The 18,154-nt window shown below is 48.8% G+C and overlaps 1 protein-coding gene across 3 annotated transcripts in view; it reads right to left on the bottom strand.

Annotated features, from left to right (window-relative positions):
- The window catches only part of LOC114065134 (mitogen-activated protein kinase kinase kinase 3-like), a 76,123-nt gene that overhangs the window by 22,322 nt on the left and 35,647 nt on the right, over positions 1-18,154 (bottom strand). For 2 of the 3 annotated variants that reach the window (XM_027898795.1, XM_027898797.1), the window contains exons 4-6: positions 9,174-9,217; positions 8,064-8,163; positions 1,401-1,514 (exon numbers count right to left, since the gene is read on the bottom strand). In XM_027898795.1, coding sequence (XP_027754596.1) covers positions 1,401-1,514; positions 8,064-8,163; positions 9,174-9,217 — 258 coding nt within the window. The remainder of the gene's footprint in view (positions 1-1,400; positions 1,515-8,063; positions 8,164-9,173; positions 9,218-18,154) is intronic. The other variant, XM_027898798.1, reaches the window with a different exon arrangement.

Below are 18,154 nucleotides of genomic sequence, written 5' to 3'. Positions count from 1 at the left end.
AAGACACGCACGTAAACTGAAGTGATCCAAAACCCTTCACAAACAATTCACATCTGTTTGTGAAACAGTCTAGTAAGATTAAGATTAAGCTCCAACAGATAATGGCAAATACAGATATTTGACATAAAAAAACTGCCCCTGCACCCCATTATCTCCAGAAAGATACAGAGACTGATCCCTGGCCTGAAAACACTTGGAATCCCAAAATCAGAACCTCTCCTCCGTGCTCCCTAGACTCCAGTGGCAGCCTAGGCACTGCAGAGGTTCCTCTGTAACAGGGCAGAGGAACAGATTTCTACAGAGGGTCAGGCTCTGCCAGGGAAGGCAGATAAGAGAAGAGCAAAGAAATGCATATCCAGATGATAACTTAAATGGCAGCGGCCAAGTCTTACTGAGATAACACTCTACAGGATGCGCAGGTTTTGTGGTAATTTCATGTAATTTTCATGACCTTGGAACCGTGTGTTCCTACACACAGGAGCTTCAGGAAGAGATAGACCTACTCTCAGAGGTACCCAGGAATCTACCTGGCTTCTCTGCTCTTAGAAGCTGCCCTGCAATACTGCTGTGTTCCCACAGTTGCCAGGGCAGATTGCCCCATTTCCACCCAGGATTTAGGAAACCCCAGCTGATGGCTCAGCTTTCCCCCAGGAAGCAGGTCCCTGCACTTTCCAAGCCTCTCAAAAGGAATGGAGAATTTCCAGGGGCTGTGAGCACCAGTAGTAGCACGAGGACAAGCACTGTGAGTTTCAAGACTCCAAATCTCTCCAGTACTTCTAGGAAATATAAGAAGAAACAAGAGTTGCAACATCTACAAATCCCTTGCTTTACAGCCTGTGCTTGGGGCAGCACGACATGTGCTTTGGCAAGACACTCTGTGCAGGCGAGGTCAAGCTAAAAGGATTAACTGCAAAACCACTGAGCTCAGGAAAAACTAATAAATAAATAAAGATTAAAAAAAAAAAAGAGACTGAAGCATTCTCCAGTTTGCTCTTCCCAGCTTTAAGTACTGCAGCAGCACATGGAGGGAACAGTCCCCACACCGCCACCCAGCATGGCAAGGGCCAGGGCATCACCCTGAACACAGAGAAGGGACAAAGGAATGGCAGCATCCCCAGGTGGAAAGCACAAAGGGTCCTCTCAGAGTTTAACCTTATTTGAGGATCAGTCTGATATTTAACCCTTCATGGGATGCTGGAGAAGGCAAAGGGAGCTGAGCTCGGCCTCTGGGCTACTATGACAGGAGTATTTCCGAGCTGCTGAGCCAGAGCAGGGCTGACCCCCCTCATGACCATCTTGCCCTCTGCTCTTCACCGCCAGGAGACTCTTTTCCACTCCCCAGCACAATAACAAGGCATCTCGCTCCGGACACAAAAGAGCAGAGAAGGTGAAGGGCTCACATTCGCTTTCTTTGGAGCGCTCACAAGGATCCGCAGGCTCTTCAGGGAAGGGCTCAGCTCCAACTGTTCCAGCGCTTTGTCCAAATCTTCCTGGGATTTCAGCGGGATCAGGAGCTGGAAGGGATTAAACAAACACCGGGGAATGGCAATGTCACACTTTTGGGTAAACAGAGGAAGCCGGATTCTTACAGTGAGCAGCCTGGGAATAGGGGGATGAGGGAGGAACCCAAGAAGGCGGTGGAAAACGGAGCCCCCCTGCCCTCCAGCTTGCCGAGCTCTTAACATTTTCTTCCAAGTTCTCATCTACCCAGGAACAGACGCAAAAAATCACAACAAACAACATCTGCAAGGAGAAAGCTTAAAGGTCACATCAGCAATCCAGCCAGTGAGAAGAGGAGAGGGCTGGGATGAAACCTTAGGCTCGCTGCCTGCTACTCTGGGGCTGCTCTGATCTTGGAGTCTGTAGGAAAGACCTGCTGCTACCCAGGCCCAAAACAACCCCACACGCTCTCCTAGGGTTTCTTCCTGGGAAGATGGTCATGCAGTGGTGCTCCAAGAATGCAGTGATCTGCACTCAAGGATTTACTGTGGTAGATTCCTCAATGCCCTTCCCTGCTGCTGCCATCACACTGACAGAGCCTCCGTAATGTCTGGCCACCAGGTAAAATCCAGGAACACCCCACAAATAAGAGCCTCTTCCCTTTTGATGTGAGAAGAGTGCATTGCTCTCCATCCAAGAACCACTCCTTTCACTCCTAGCAGGACAAATTCAGCTTCTGCTCCTCATAAGGTAAATAGAACAGAGAACTACACAGTGCTGTGTCTACCAGGCAGCTGAAGGTCCTGATGTTTTCCTGGTGAGTGGCAGACTATTGCCCTCATATCTCCATGGGGACTTTGACCTTCCCGACATTGCTGTGTGGTGTACCATGTCCTGCAGACAGTCTGCAAAGCTTCCAATGTCCAACAGCTGCACTTCAGAGGAGCTCTGTGGCCTTCTGCTGCCCTGGGCTAAGATTAAAAGCACAACTTCTTGCCCCTCATTGAGGGATATTCTGCCTAATCTCACAACAAACAGGGCTCAGCCCCTGCAGGTTGCCTCAGGCACTGGCACTGGATCCAGGCGACACAGCACATGCAACACTCATGGCTGTGCCAAAGTACACAGGAATTCCACTGACCAAAGGGACCGAGCAGCCACAGCTCCCAGTAGGCCCTCCCTGGTCTTACAGGCAGCCACAGCTTCCCAGAACTCCTGAAAGGCAGCTCAGCCCTCTGTGTGATGAGGGTTCACGCCACCAGCCACAGCAAACACACCTCAGGGCAGCTGCCACAGGAGACAACTCTCAAAAGCCAACTGTGACAACCTTTTTGATCCCAGGGTGTTGCCGAGGGTTTGGCTGTTGGCCACAGGCAAATACACCTCAAGACTGTGTGCTCTGAGGTGAGGACTTCAGGGATGACCAGGTCAAGGGAAAGTTGTGGCCCCTGGCCAGCAGAGATGAGGTTTCACCTCAGGGAACGGCTACAGTCACTTCTTCCACCCAAGGACTGCAGCCTGAGCCTGCCAAGCTCCACCTTAGGTGTCTGTGTGGCAGCTCTTTCTACCCTGCGAGCACCTCAAGGTTTGGATTGAGTTTCTCCTCTCCTGTCTGATAGGAAGGTTATCTTCCACCCCTGTTTTGTAGGTAGAGAACTGAGCCATAGGAGGGCCAGCTATTTCATGATGAACGTCAGGCTTAACATCATCGTCGTGGGATCATTTAGGTTGGAAAAGACCTCAATGAGTCCAACTGTCAACCCAGCACTGCCAAATCCATCACTAGACCATGTCCCTACACAGCACATTTACATGCCTTTTGAATACCTCCAGAGACAGTGACTCCACCATTTCTCTAGACAGCCTGTTCCACTGTTTGACAACTCTTCTGGTGAAGAAATTTTCCCTAATGTCCAATCTAAAGCTCCTCTGGTGCAATTTGAGGCCATGGCTCTGTGAAAAAGGACTTGGGGGTCCTGGTGGACAACAAGCTGTCCCTGAGCCAGCTGCGTGTCCTGGGGGCAAGGGGGACAGTGGTATCCTGGGATGCAATGGGAAGAGCATTGCCAGCAGGCTGAGGGAGGTGATCCTGCCCCTCTGCTCAGACCTGGTAAGGCCACATTTGGAATGCTGTGCCTAGTTCTGGGCTCCTCAGTCCAAGAGAGACATGGAGCTCCTGGAGCAGGTTGAGCAGAGGCTACAGGGTTGATCAGTGCAGCATCTCTCTCATGAGGAAAGGCTGAGGGAGCTGGGGCTGTTCAGCCTCGAGAAGAGATGACTGAGAGGGGACCTCACCAATGTCTGTCAGTGTCTGCAGGGAGGGGTCAGACTATGAACCAGGCTCTTCTGGTGTTGCCAAGCGACAGGACAAGTGGAAATAGGCAGAAACTGATGCATAGGAAGTTCCACCTGGACATAAGGAAGAACTTCTTTACTGTGCAGTGACCATGCACTGGAACAGATTGCCCACAGAGGGTGTGGAGTCTCTCTCACTGGAGATATTCCAGAACCATCTGGACACAATCCTGTGCCATGTGCTCTGGGATGACCCTACTTGAACAGGGAGGTTGGACCAGAAGACCCACTATGATCCCTTCCAACCTGACCCATTCTGGGATTTCCTCCCATCCTGTCATCTGTCACCTGGGACAAAAGCCCATGGGATCTGAATGAACATTCCATGTTCACAGCAGATACCAGACAAAGACAGTACTGAATACTTCTCCCAAATGCAGAGCTTACTCCGCTCCCTTAGGCAGTAGAGGTGAAGAGATATTCTCTTGGGGCACTGCCCGACCCTCTTGAAGTTCACAAAGGCTCCACAGCAAGGCTCTGCACCAAGCAGAAAGGCTTCTCCCCTACACTCACCCAAACAGAATGAGGATGATGGAGAGCTGCTCTCCCTCATTTCACCACCAGGCAGACCTCAAATCTGAACTGTAAGTACAGTCCCACTGCTTACCCATCTCTTTACTGAGCTCCTCACAAGTGCTCAGAGCAACCCCTCTGAACAGAATGTTCTGCAGGTCACTCCATCTCACTCAACTATCACAACATGAACATGTTTGTGTGCCTGCTTCAGAGCAGCCAAAAACATCAGGCAGAAACTGCCCTCTTGTAAAAGGGACTGGAGCCAGTATTTAGCTTGGCTTTACCTACTACCCATATCTGGCAAGAAGATTTCACTCCATTTGGCTTCCAGGCTGTGGCACATATGGATATCGGGAACAGGTATCTGCTAGGCATGAAACTCAATACAGACTCATGCAGAACCATGGCAGTAATTGCCAGGGTGTATTTCCAGTAACTGGGTTTATTTGATCTAAAGAGAGAGCAGCTGTGACGAACAGCAAAGTTTACCTACACAGAAGTTTCGCTAGGTAGAGCTTATTATGTTTTCTTCTTGCTTTTAAACAGCACCTTCCCCTAGAGCCTGATGTTTAGTGTGGGGCTTGGTAGTCACTGCAGGTTAAGAAAGTGAGTGCAAAGGGTGAGTTTTCACTGACTGCAACAGAGCTGCCAGACCTCACTCTGTAAGACACCGCAGAAAGCCAAAGAATAGTAGGAAACAGGGTTGGGGAAAAATCTGGGAGGTCAATTAGTTCATCTTCCTGCCCAATGCAGCACCAACTGGCATCAACAATTCTCGACAAATGTTTGTTAAATATGCTTTTATCTCCTCCCCCCACCGTAATGGAGCCTCTACCACTTCCCCAGGCTTTAACTCTCCCTAACCTAACCGGTGCTGAGGGACAGCCTCAGAGGAGACAAGCACGGGGAGCTCAGAAGGGAAATGGTGGCCCAAGTCACATCGCAGGTTGGTCGTGGAGACAGACAAGGAAACACCTAGTCACACCTGGAGCAGCTATTTAGCTGTTACTAGTGCACAGAGATCAAATTCAGACAGAGAATTTGCCACAGAACCCAGCACTCCCAACTTCACCACTAAACCACGTCCCCATGTGCCCCATCTACACGTCTCTTGATCCCTCCAGGGGCAGTGACTCCACCACTGCCCTGGGCAGCCTGTTCTGGTGCTCGACCACCTTTTCAGTGAAGGAATTTTTTCCCAATAGCCAACTCAAACCTCCCCTGGTGCAACTTGAGGTTGTTTCCTCTCATCCTGTCCCTTGTTACCTGGAAGAAAAGACTGACCCCCACCTGGCTCCCCACTCCTTTCAGGAAGTTGTAGAGAGTGATAAGGTTCCCCTGAGCCTCCTTTTCTCCAGGCTAAACCCCTCCCAGCTCCCTCAGCTGCTCCTCATCAGACCTGTGCTCCAGACCTTTCCCCACTCCATTGCCTTTTCTCTGGACATGCTCCAGCACCTCAGTATCCTTCCTGTAGTGAAGGGCCCAAAAACGTCCCATCAAGAAAGCCAAGCTCATGGAGCTGTGGAAAGCAGGTGGTCCTGAGCTTATGGCCTACCTCAGACACCCAGCTTCAAGATGCTAAAAGGTAGGTCTGTAAAAGGGCACTGCAATAGCTAAGTTTAGTGCATCCTGCTATCCTGTAGATTTTACAGTCCCAAATTAGATACCCAGGACCTTTACAGCTTGGATGGGAGCGTTAGAGCCTTTCAATCCATCACACAGCCAGCTGTCCAACAAACACAACGCCGTGCTGTCCGTGGCCGGGCCAGGTTTTGTTCTCCTGCACCTCAGAAAGATGAGCCCAGCCTAGAACTAACAGGCAGACATGCCCATATGGTACACCCATGGCCAGGCCCTGCTCTTATCTACAGCAACCCGAGCCTGCTGATTCCATGGTCCCACCAGGATGTGATTCATGCGTGCCCCTGCTCCACCCAGCTGGCATGCTCATCCCACTGATCTTGGCCTCAGGGCTCCTCCTTCACCAGGACAGGGACTGCCAGTCAGTGAGATTTTGCAGGGGCCTGTTCACCTCAGGGTGATTTTGGCCTGCAAGGTGCTACTGCAAGAGAGGTGTCCGATGGCAACAAAGAATTACAGCACAAGTGCCTTCGAGCATAAAGAAAGGGTGAAATATTTAACTGTAATGAGTCTGTGGTAAAGCTACCCCTGAGACTTGCAGTCATGATAAACCCCGAAAACCCGGCGCAGAAGACATTAAGAGCCAGATGTTGAGGTGTCACCATGTGGACGTGTAGGCTATTTCCCCACACATCACTCTTGTCTGTTTATAGTGTTTCCACAGCAACAACCCTGAATTACTACGTCTCAGACATCTTCCCAAAGCTGTGGGTTCTCACAAGGAGGAATTTTTATATATAGTAAAACACAGCACTGAAAATCACCCACAACCCTCAGAAGTCAGGAGAACCCAAAGGCCTGCTCATGGTCCTGCTATGTGCCTGTGCACATGGCCAGAAAGATGGTCTCCAAAGCGGGATAAAATGCATTATTTAAGCTTCTGTTTGCTGTTGTTGGAAAGAAATCCTCTTCCAGTGGAAAGAAACCTGGAATGAAATGAGTCATTCCTGGAGAATTCAATGGCAGGCTTTTCCCGGGAGGGCTGTCAAAGAATGCCCAAGATTAGAAACCCGACTGCCTTCAAAGTGAAAACCCAGTGGACATTCTGGTATCATAAGGTAGCTATTATAAAGAAAAAAGATCTTTTTTTTTCTGTGGATCAAATCTCTATTGAAACAGAAGTGAGGAAAAAAAGAAAGGGGAAAAAAATAAAAAAAGAAGAAAGCTCTGTTCGTGACCTCTCCCTCCATTCATACTTCGATGAAAGGCTGTAGGTCATTTGCAATTAATACTTCCACTAAACAAGCAAGCTGTTGGGACAGATCCAAAAGGATTTGTGTTTAAAAGCCCACCTCTTTGTCATCTGGCCTCCTCCTCCTCCTCCCCAAAGCCAAACCCACCTTGAGAATCCAGTAGCTCGAGATGCCTGCCCAGCTTATGGCAAGGTGCCTCAAGAGAACACTGAGCACATTAAAACAGATGCCAAGGATTTCCCCCTTCTAGGTAACAGCCCTCAGCAATACCCTCCATTCACACACTGCTGGGCTCAAAGGAAAAGCTGGAAAAACACAGTGGCCTCTTGCTGTGAAGAAGGATGGAGGGAAAAGGTCTTCAAGCCCTAAAATGCAAGGATCTCAGGGGGAGGGTTTCTTGGCTGCTTTTATGTGGCCACAGGACCTGCTAGAGGAACGTTCAGTGATGCACGTTTCACTGCAGCCCCAGCCACAAGAACATCCACGTCGTTCTGGGGCTTTGGGGGGAACCAAAGTCAGTGCTAGATCAAAGTACACTGTGTGAGCAGCACTGTCCCTCTGCTCTGGACTGCACACTCCTGCAGCTGCCCCCAGGATGGGAAGGCTTCATATTCCCGTTTCAGTGAGGGGAATCTTCTTTTCTGGGGAAAAGACAGTGTTCCAGTGTGACTACTTAATAGGCCTCACTTGAAATAGGCCTTACTTTGAGAAGGGAAAAGTCTGGCTTGGAGTTTAAAGAATCCATCTGGGCCGTGTCGATCCGTGTACGCTCACCAGCCGGGAACCGCAAAATAAGATTGTTTTTGTTCACATGGAAGCACAGCACAACATTAGGGCCTTCAGAACAAACCACTGCTTACTTGTGAAGTTGGCACCAGGCACCCCAAACCTGCCCCATAGGAGAAGGAAGAAGATTACCTCATTGTTCACGCAGACTAAGTCCATTGTCTGTCCAAAAGCATCCGTGACCTTCTGCACCACTTCTTTGAATTTGACTGGTCTTGGAAACTGGATAATCCTGTATATGCAAACAAATAAAACAACAGTCTCGATTTAGCAGAAGCATACTGAAATTTGGGATTTGAGTGACGATTCAGAAGAAAGGACATGTGGTCTATCATGAAGCATAAACCCTGGTCCTTGCTTCTACACTCAAAGAAATGATGCTCGTCTGCAGTGCCCAAGAGGGTACTTGACCTACCCTGCAAGAACACCTCCCAAAAATCCCAGTTCAGCTTCTCTGTCCCTCTCTCTAATGTGAGGTACAGGTGGAAAAGAAAGTCTCCAGCAGACCTTCACTGGAGAAAAGCCATATCAGGCACTGGTCAGTAATATTTATCATCTCCATTTTCAGCAAGGGGCTCTGAACAGGGAGGAAGGATGGAAGTGGGAATGATGCAGTTTGGCATCCCATGACCGTCCTGTACCATCACATGCAGCAGTTCTAAAGGTATGTAAAGCAGGTACAGCCTATCCCTACAGTAATTTAAATTTTCTTTGGCTCTAACATGCAGCTTGGACCATCAGCCTGTGTCCTGCCCTGTCACAGTCACCAAGCACCAAGCAGAGGTGATTCCATGAAAATGTCAAGCAGGGAAGGGCGGACAAGCTTTAACTCCCAGCCCTATTTTTATGGGACCCATGCCCAAAATCTGGTTATCTTAAGTAAGTGTCATGGACTGCTAATCAAAGGACACATTTCTGCAGAGTTCCAGCCCTGCTGTGGTTCAGCAGGGCTCAAGAATTAAAAAGAGAAAAGGATCCAAGCATGCACCCTATGTCCCTTGTAAAAGAGGCATTTAATGACTTCCAGCTTGGAACCACTTCTCCTGTGTGCAAATCCCAGGAGCTACTTGTGGATACAAATGGGATAACGAGGCAAGGCTCTTGCATATAAAACCCTAGCTGATTTTAGGGGAACGAATCCTGCTGTGAGCTCATCTGCAGCTCGCTGAAGTCAGCAAGATGACGTTGGGTAAAAAAGGTAATTTGTTCCTGTACATGTAGGGGACTGTGCTGGGTACCTACCTTTTCTCTCCTTCATATTCAAACTTGATCCTGACATTTCGCAGCTGAAACAAAAAAGCAGAAAATGGTGAGGTCCCAAAATGCAGCCCAGACTGACACACAGATCCAAAGCTCTCAAGGAGACTCCCCTAACTTCAATAGGCATTTGGTTTATTTAGGGCAAAGCTGCCTGCTGGACTCACAGACCTTAGGGACATTCCACATTGCTGATAAATGTGCATGTCAAAACACAAGGTCTTCTGTAAACAAGAAGACACTCACCTGTACCACTGTTAGTTTTAATAAAATGCTTTCATGAAGTGGAAAATTGTGAGTGCTCTGGACTCATTTGGGAACAAGGCACTATTATCAAAGAGGCCAACATGTCAAGTGTCTGATGTCTGTCCATCTTCAGCATTTCCCATGGTTTCACCCTAGTACTTTTCCATTGGAAATCCAAAAACCAAAGCTCAGAGGATGTTTACTAGAACACAGGAATATTTGAGGCAAAAAATTAAGAAGTAAAAGCAAGCATCCCCTAATGGAGGTGGAGAGACAGCCTTGAATTTTAAAAGCCAGCAGTGCTGGGATGGTTGTAGGGGTGGCTGTTATTTTGTTAGGACCTACAAAATGCAAAGTGTATCAGGGCCGCTACACTATACATAGTAAATGCCCACCCTGAACTGACCCATTAATCATCCTAAGAGAAAACACTAACTTTGCCCAATGAAGAGCCAGTGGAGTCACAGGCAGACTGGGCACTCAGCTGTCCAGGGACTAGTAAAAGCTACTTCTCCTATCCTCTATTTGTGCATATTTAGCAGCAATTGAGACCTTTTCATTCATTCAGCTTCTCAGACCAGGCCTAAGCCAAGCATCCTTCTAGCACCCCTTGGATCGTTCCAGGACTTTCTGATGGTCTCCGAGGCAGATCAAAACCCTCTTTACTTCCCAGACCAGGTTTAGCCACCTCAGTTAACCAGCACTCTGCTCCTACTAGTGCACAAAAACCTCCTCAATCAGTAGTTTTTTCCTCATCGAGTACAAAAGTGCGGGGCCGCCTCCCTCCGAGGTGTAACCCCAGGCAGGGCTTGGTCCTGCCGGCATCTCACTGGGATAATCCCAGAATGGGTGGGTGACAGCCCTTCCTGAGCACAGGACTTTATCTCTGGGCCTGGGCTGCCAGCATGTGAAGGCACACTTTCCATCCCCACAGAGGCAAAGCAGAGCCACAGCGAAACAGCTTTGTTTCTGACCAGGAGAATGAGCTGGATGGGCGCCCTTTGGTTTATTTTTAAACTGACAGCTCCTCCAGTTCTGCAAACACCCACTGAAGTTCAGGAAGTCAAGGCTGGAGGCGATTCTGTTGAAAAGCTTAAAAACCAAAAAAACCAAAACAAACCAACAAAAAACCCCAGCAGATTCAGGGTAAACATGTTGGATCACCCGAAATGCATACTTTTTGTCTCTGCTCATGGCATTTTCTGTGCTTCAGGAAGGGCTGGGAAGAACCAGCGCTGGGACAGTCACCAAATGGGGCACTCCAGCAGTGTTACAGGCCTGTGCTAAACAGGCAGTTACATCACCTCGGTGTCTAGAGCCCAGTTCTCCAGACCCACAACGTTTGGACAAACTCCAGGTTCATTTCTAGAACCAGGCCCAACATGTGTAAAAATACCAAATTACTTCTAAACCAGCCTAAAATTCAAAAGGAGAAAAGATGACCATAACCATCCTAGTGTTGAAGGTCTACATCATTCTGGAGAGGCAGGCAAATACAGGTGGGATTGCCACCTTGGATTATCTCTGTTAGAAAATAAGAGGTACAGACTCTTTTATGACAATTTTTATTTGCTTGTGCCTTTCTGAACACTCCTGGCTGGCTCATCCCTCCTTGATGCTGGTAGCAAATTGACCCAGTGTGGGTTCACCAGAGAGCTCTTCTCTAAAGTAAGAGAAAAAAATCAGGGCAAGGAACTTTCGAGGTTTCTCCTGACAGAGGAGCAGGACGTGGAAAGGGAAAAGCTCTCACAGCTCCGGCCTCGCTGCAGGAAACCTTTCAAAACACAGGTTTCACTTTCAGCACAGCCCTGAACGCTGCAGCGAGCTGGGACACGGCACAAGCTGCCTGCTTGTGCTGAGCAACACAAATTCCACAGACAAATAAGTTTTGACAAACAGCTTGTGGCTGGAAAATGTCAGAACACTCGTCTAAAGCTCCAGAGAGAGAGAGAGGAGAAAATGAAAAAAAATGAGCCACGACCCTGCTGCATCCTTTTCTTCTACATCAACAACAAGGCTGATGTGCCGTGGCTCGAAGCCAGCAGGAGGACGCCAGCTGCCCCACACTGCTCTGCTCTGCTTCTGAGCAGAGCTGCAAACACCCCAGCTGCAACAGGGGAATGAAAACCCACTTCATTTCTTAATTACATAATTTTTTTTTTTTTTCATATAAAACAAACTGACCTCTTGGATCTCTCAGAGAAATCAAGACCTTAAGCTCTCAAGCATTTGCAAGAGGGATAAATACATATTTATTACCCTGAGAAGCTGGTTACTGCTTTATTTTTCAGTCTTGCCCCGGCTTCCTCACATTTTTGACCCACAGCTCAAGCTGTGAATTCATCACTGCTATCAGCAACAAATACTTTTTTCCTTTTTTAAAAAAAAAAAATAAGAGTGGGCAGTGCCCAAAGTACTAGGAAGTCTCAGGGGATGCAAAGCACTTCCTAAACGCTGGAGCAGGCTGTGATTTTTTACACCCATGGAAATCTGGTTCGGAGCAACTGGTTTAAGATTACACAGGGAGCCTGGGGCACTGCCAAGTGCTGGAGTAAAATCTCTTGCAGCACTGGACCCAAAGGGCCTCAAATGCACCATCAAGGGGGAGGCAGGGCCAGCACCTTCTCTGTAAGGACCTCAACACTGCGTGCAAATGTTGAGGTGGAAGAGGTGTGGGTGGTGGAGGCTGGCGGGTTGTACTCACTTCTGCAGTTTTGTGAGGAATGAAGACAGTGAATCCTCCTCACACAACCCGAGTTGTACTATTTACCCTCCCTGCCATCAGATGTTGAGTGAGGTTAAGGGCAGCCCTGTTCCCCCTCAATCAAGAGGGCATTTGTTGGTGCAGGAGAACAAGCCAAGACACCCAAGAAGGGCTGGTGTTAAACACAGTGGAGGAGATGGGTAAGGCCAGTGACACACACCAGCCTTAAACCCTGAACTCTGGCAGAGCATTTCAGCGATGGTTTCATGGAGCACTGGGAGAGCTGAGGCAGGTAACGGAGCAAACAAGGGAAACCGAGGCACAAAGGGAAGAGAAAAGCCCAGCACAGAGAGGAAAAGGCTCCATGAAGACATTATTGCAGCATTTCAATATATTAAGGGGGATTTATAAGATGGAAAAAAGCTTTTTACCAGGTCCTGTAGCGACTGGACAAAGGCAACAGTTTTTAACTGCAAGAGGCTAAATTTAGGTTGGATATAAGGAAGAAATTTCCTGTGCTGAGGTTGATGAGACACTGGCACAGGTTGCCCAGAGGAGCCGTGGATGCCCCATCCCTGGAAGCATTCAAGGCCGGGTTGGATGAGGCCTTGAGCAACCCGATCTAGTGAAAGATGTCCCTGCCCACCGCAGAAGGGTTGGACTTTAAAGCTCTTTCCAACCCAAACCGTTCTCTGATTCACTCTGTGAAGCAGGAGAGTGGTAGAGAGAAGCACAAAATTTAGGTGTTTGGTCTCCTGGGTTGTGTGTAGTGAGCAACTTTCCCTCTCCACGTGCATTTCCGTACCACACGGGGCACGGAGGAGCCCACGTCCCGGCTGGCGCCTGCAGACCCTGCTGCGACACAAACAAAATAAGCGACAACCCCGACAGGAAATACCACAGTCATTCCCTTCGTTTCTAGAATAAATTTCTCCTCCAAAAACGCTCGGGCCGGCATTTCCTCCAGCCCTGCTAACAAATGGTATTTTACTCTTTCTTGCCATACGCCCCCGAAAGGAAAAAAGCAAAACCACCGCAGTGGCCACAAACCCAGCACCATCTTTCCAGGCTTCCCTTGAGGTATTTTTAGCTCCTTCCTCAAAACTTCTAATTTCACGAAGAGAAAAGGCCGCAGCTGCCAGGCTTCAGAGGAATCCCTGATGGCAACTGAGGGGAGAAAAAGGGCAACTGCTTCTGCCCGCTCGGCTGGGGACCACGTACCCCGGCGGGCTCGGCCAAGCTCGGCCCCCGGAGCTGGAGCAAGCAGCGCTGAGCGCTGGTTTAGATTAAGGAAAACGCTGGAAAAAAAATGGAAAAAGTGTTTCCAAGCGAGGTGAATCATGATCTTATACAGAGATCCCTGAAGAGCTGACTGCTGTTTGTAATAAAAGCACACACGGAGAGCAGGAAAACAAGCCGTCAGGCCTAAAATGGAAGCGGTTTCAGAGGATCAGAAGGCGCTGAACACCCTTTGCTGCTGCACAATCAGAGGGCTGATCAGACTGGGGTCCAAGCTGAGAAATGCCTGTGGAGAAGGCTGTCTAATGGCAGAGGGACACCTTCACTGCGTCAGTGCCACTGATGGCAGGCAGGGAGCCAGCAGAGGAGCCAGCCCTGCCCCTCCCTGCCTGCCCGTGAGGCACGGAGAGCTGAAACACCTAAAGCTGCCACACTGCAAAACCCCAGAGCAGCATCAAACTCAGAGACTCCCCAAAACTCAGCTACCCTCAGAAATGGTATCTGGTCAGACCCCACCTCTGTGGCTTGCTTTAAAGCTGCTCTTGTCAAATCTAACTGGAGGACGGCTTTGCCCATGCTGAGACACCACAGGGATGGGGCCTTTGGATCACTTCTTCCACCCAAATCCACAGCTGCCTCACAAACCACCTGGGACAAAGCCTCAGACTTCAGCATTAACCCTTCTGCACTCAATAAAGGCAGGAAAAACCATCACAAGGGGCCTCCTATTCCCTTTGGTGCTGGTCCAAGAGGGGCTCATTCCAGCCTCGCTCATATCCACCCACCAGACTTGAGGCACTTATTTTGCCTCAGTTTCCCCCCCGAGGTAAAAGAGGGACAATGAAGGACACCCACTTCTGCGTGCCAGAGGGTAATCAGAGGGACTATTTTCACTTCTCTCATTTTCTTACCCGTTGGGTTAGGAAACAATGAGGAAACCCCACAGCGTCCAGGCGCTGGTGCTCCGGTTACTCCTCTGTACAAAGCCACAAAGCGGTGGGATTTCTCCCCAAATTCTGGCTTTGGCTAAGAGGAATCAGCACCCCTGCACCTCCCCGAGGTGCACATTGTTTGCATTAGTGCTGTGCTCGCCCCTGCTGTCAGCAGCGGGACGTTCGTTAGGAGCCAGACAGCTGGAGCGCGGCCCCAAACCGCAGTAGGAGATGACTAATGCGCGTCATTAGGAATTATCTGCACAGAACCCCCACGCACTCCGGGTTATTCAGCAATCAGACAGAGAGCAGTTTGTCTGGGATTGCCCCCTTTTTCTCCTTTCGGGGGCGGAAGGTACAATATACCCCGGTTGCCCCCGGAACACTTGAGGCTCTTTTCCTCCGAAAAGGCAAGTACAGCATGTGAGCAGCGCAGAGGACAGCGGAAAAACAATGTCTAGGAGGTCCACCGCTCCCTGTTGTAGATACTTCTGGTTTGTACAGCAGCAGAAATCACAGCCCTCAAAATGTTTATCTAAAACCACCCACCTGGCAAGGAATAGCTTTTCTCCAGCTGGATTTCTCATTGGTATTGCCCTCTTCACACCCAAGTCAGCTCCACATGCAGACAAAGGAAAGCCTCTTAAATCCTTGGGACTCCACTGCCTTTGCCACCTCTAACCAAGGCTTTCCCAATCAGTGCTGCTCCCTCTTGGTCCCTTGTTTTTGCACCCCAGGTGGGGAAGTCCCTGCAGATCTCCTCATAGAGACTCCCATCTTCAAGGGGATGTTTATGGACCCCCGTCCTATTCCCCAGATGTAAATTAGAGGTGATAAAGCCAGACTTCTTGTAGGCTGCTCTAAGACCCAGAGAGAGCCCTACAACATGAGCTGTGTTTCACTGGAATCATGAACAAGCCCTGGCCTGCATCCAACTTGCCAAAGAAAAGAGAGTCCAGAGGTAATTTACTAAAACAACAACTTTTAGGTCAGTCTGACATTTGATGTAAAAGGAAAAGAAATTTTCTTATGAATATTGGATTTAACTGTCGTGGGAGAACTTGCCATCGAGATTCAGGTGGCAGAGGAGCTGCTGGTTGTCACCAGCTGTGACAGAGGCCACGCCAGCACTGACAACCAGCTTCACACTCTGAATTGCCAAGTGCTATTTATATAAATGAATGGAAGTGCACAGAAATAGATGCAAAATTAATGTTAATGTAATTGCTCCTTTCTCCCTCCATGCTTCAGTTTAGGATTTCTTAATTCTTTGGGGTTTCCCTTCTTATCCCACTCATCTGTTTTTTTTCTTAGTGATCACAATGCAGATCTTCATTCTGCTGTTTCCCCCTTCTCCCCTTCAGAACCATTTCTATAAACCAACTCCTTTGCTCAGTGCAGGAGACAAGTTGAAAGGACTCCTTCCAGCCCTGCCAGAGGATGCACGAGGAGTAATGGAGTGATAAAAAGAATAACAGAGGAATAACAGTGCAAAGGTTGCAGTAGGAATGTCAGAATGATCCCTCTGTTCCCAAAGAGCGGCTCCACTTTAACTCACATGGGGGAGGAAAAGGGTGTCCATGCCTATCCCTCTACCATTTTCCCAAAAAGCAGAGAGGCAGGACAATGTAGTGGCTGATGCACCTGACCAGGACTCAGGAGATTCCAGCTCAGCCGTCACATCTGCTGCCAGCTGCCTGGGCAACCCAAGAGAGGAACATCAGCCACACCGTGCTGCTCTCATTTCCAGATTGTTCTGCCACAAGGCACCACACACCCAGAGACTCAGCCTCAGTCCTAAACTCATTTGTAAGGAAAGCAAACTAAGAAAAGAAAGATTTGCAATTTGCCAAGGGATGTTCATTTCCTAAGATGATCTGACGCAAAACTATCGATATTTTGGGGAAGAAATGTTTTGGAGCGCACACCACCACAGACTGCTTCCTTGTGTGGCCCAGGCCTACCAGGAATACAGTCTGGCAGGCTTCGAATCTCAAGTTCTGTCAAGAGAGAACTAAGGAACCCCTCCAGGAGACAGGAATGAGATAGCATTTTGGTTGTGTTTCTCTGTGGACCGAAAAGCTGCTGCAAGCCACAAAGAACTGCCTAGTTCGCCAAGACATTCTTGTTCAAAAGTGTTTTTCACTGGAAATTTGGAACATTGACTAAAGGATTCCCATGCCTCAGAAAAGCATTTTTCCACAGAAAAGGAAGGACTTTTATTATTAGTCTAACAACTGAACTTCCAGACCCAAGTAATTCTATGTGAGTGTGTTCCTGCAGGGCCTCGTAAGAGGCACCAGCAATGAGATGATCAAGAGGACATTTTAGCACCTAAATGCCCCCTGCCTCACTCCCTCTCCAAGAAGGGAGACTGTGCAGGGCATCCTTCAGCCCAACCAGCCAACCTGATCAGAAGAAAAAAATAAAAGAGAAGAAAAAGGGAACACCATGTACCAAAGGAACAACAAATCACTGGCAGGACGACAGCATTGCCAAAGCAATCTCTCCCCCACATCAATTTCTGTCCCAAAAAACAAGGTAAAAAAAAAAAAAAATCCCTGAAAGTGACCCAAACAACTAGATTAAAAGTTTCTGAGCTGCAAACATGAACCAAGTGCCCGCTAATTCCACCTACTTTGGCCACTCCCCACCTCCCAGACCAGACTCCCGTCGTCCCACGAGCCAGACTTGTTCCAGCTAGTCCAATTTAGAGAAGCAACAATCCAACATCCTCCAACGCCCTTCATCTCGTGGGGCCTGCTGGTCTGAATGCTCAGCTCCGGACGCGCGAGGGGAGCGGGATGCTGATGATCCGCGTCTCCTCCATCACAGAGCTCTGAGTAACACCGAGCACGCAGCTACAGCCGCCCCACTTGTGGATAAAAGGAAAAATCAGAAAGGAGGCAATTGTTTTTCCAAGCATCGGCGCTGTAATAAGAAGGAAAGTTTGATTCCCGGTGTAATAAAATTACACTCAAGTGGCAGCCAGCTATTGAAAAGCTGATATCAGAGCACCAACTCTGCTGGTGATTTGTAAATGAGGATACAGAGTGGGTGGGCTGTGGATATGAACTTCATTGCAAGATGTCAACTTTATGAAACTTCTGCAGACATTCAGTCAATGAAAACCATTATTTTCCTTATTTTCCACTAGTTATCTGGCTAACTGTGCACCTGCAGCATTTACAGCACAGTTCTCAGATACGACAGCAAGGATTTTCCCCTCATTGTGCAAAACAAGGATGTTATTTAAGAGAGGTCTAAAAAGCTTTGCTGCCCCGAAAGCAACCCGAGAGGGCTCGGTGTGGTCCCCACCCACCAACGTGCAGAAAACGCTGCCCTTGGAGCCACCCGAGGCTGCGCTGGGCTTTCTGCTTCGCCTGCAGCTGCAGAGGAGCCAGCTCCGAATTTCTCCGGTCAGTCCCGTAAACAGCTTGGACCCATTTCAGCATGAGCTGAGCACAAGTCCAGTGATTCAACTTGGACAGCTGCTACCGCCAGGACAACACGCTTTGAGACGAGACGTGCTACGTGCGCACGTGTTTTCGTCTGCATGTGTCTAGGGAAGCCCAGAGGGATTCGGGATAGGATTTTTCCTCTCTGCGTCCAGAGCTCTTTGTTTGTAGCACAAGTGCCATTAAAAAACGCATGACGACAGTAAATGACAATTTGTTTTCCTCCTCGCTGGGCATTCAGCAGTTGTAAAGTCGACTGCAAGTTCATCCTAAGCCACAGCACTAGGAGTGGAATTCCAAGTGAATCTGCTCCTATGCTTCTCCAGCAGCTTCCCAGTCATCTTAATTTTTTCCTCCCTTTTTTTCCTCGCTATTTTGACGACTCAG

This window comes from Empidonax traillii, unplaced genomic scaffold (assembly GCF_003031625.1).
Source record: "Empidonax traillii isolate 1590-97213 ecotype Southwest subspecies unplaced genomic scaffold, ASM303162v1 scaffold624:size695616, whole genome shotgun sequence".
NCBI classification, from domain to species: domain Eukaryota; kingdom Metazoa; phylum Chordata; class Aves; order Passeriformes; family Tyrannidae; genus Empidonax; species Empidonax traillii.
This window is presented reverse-complemented; position numbering and strand designations above follow the sequence as displayed.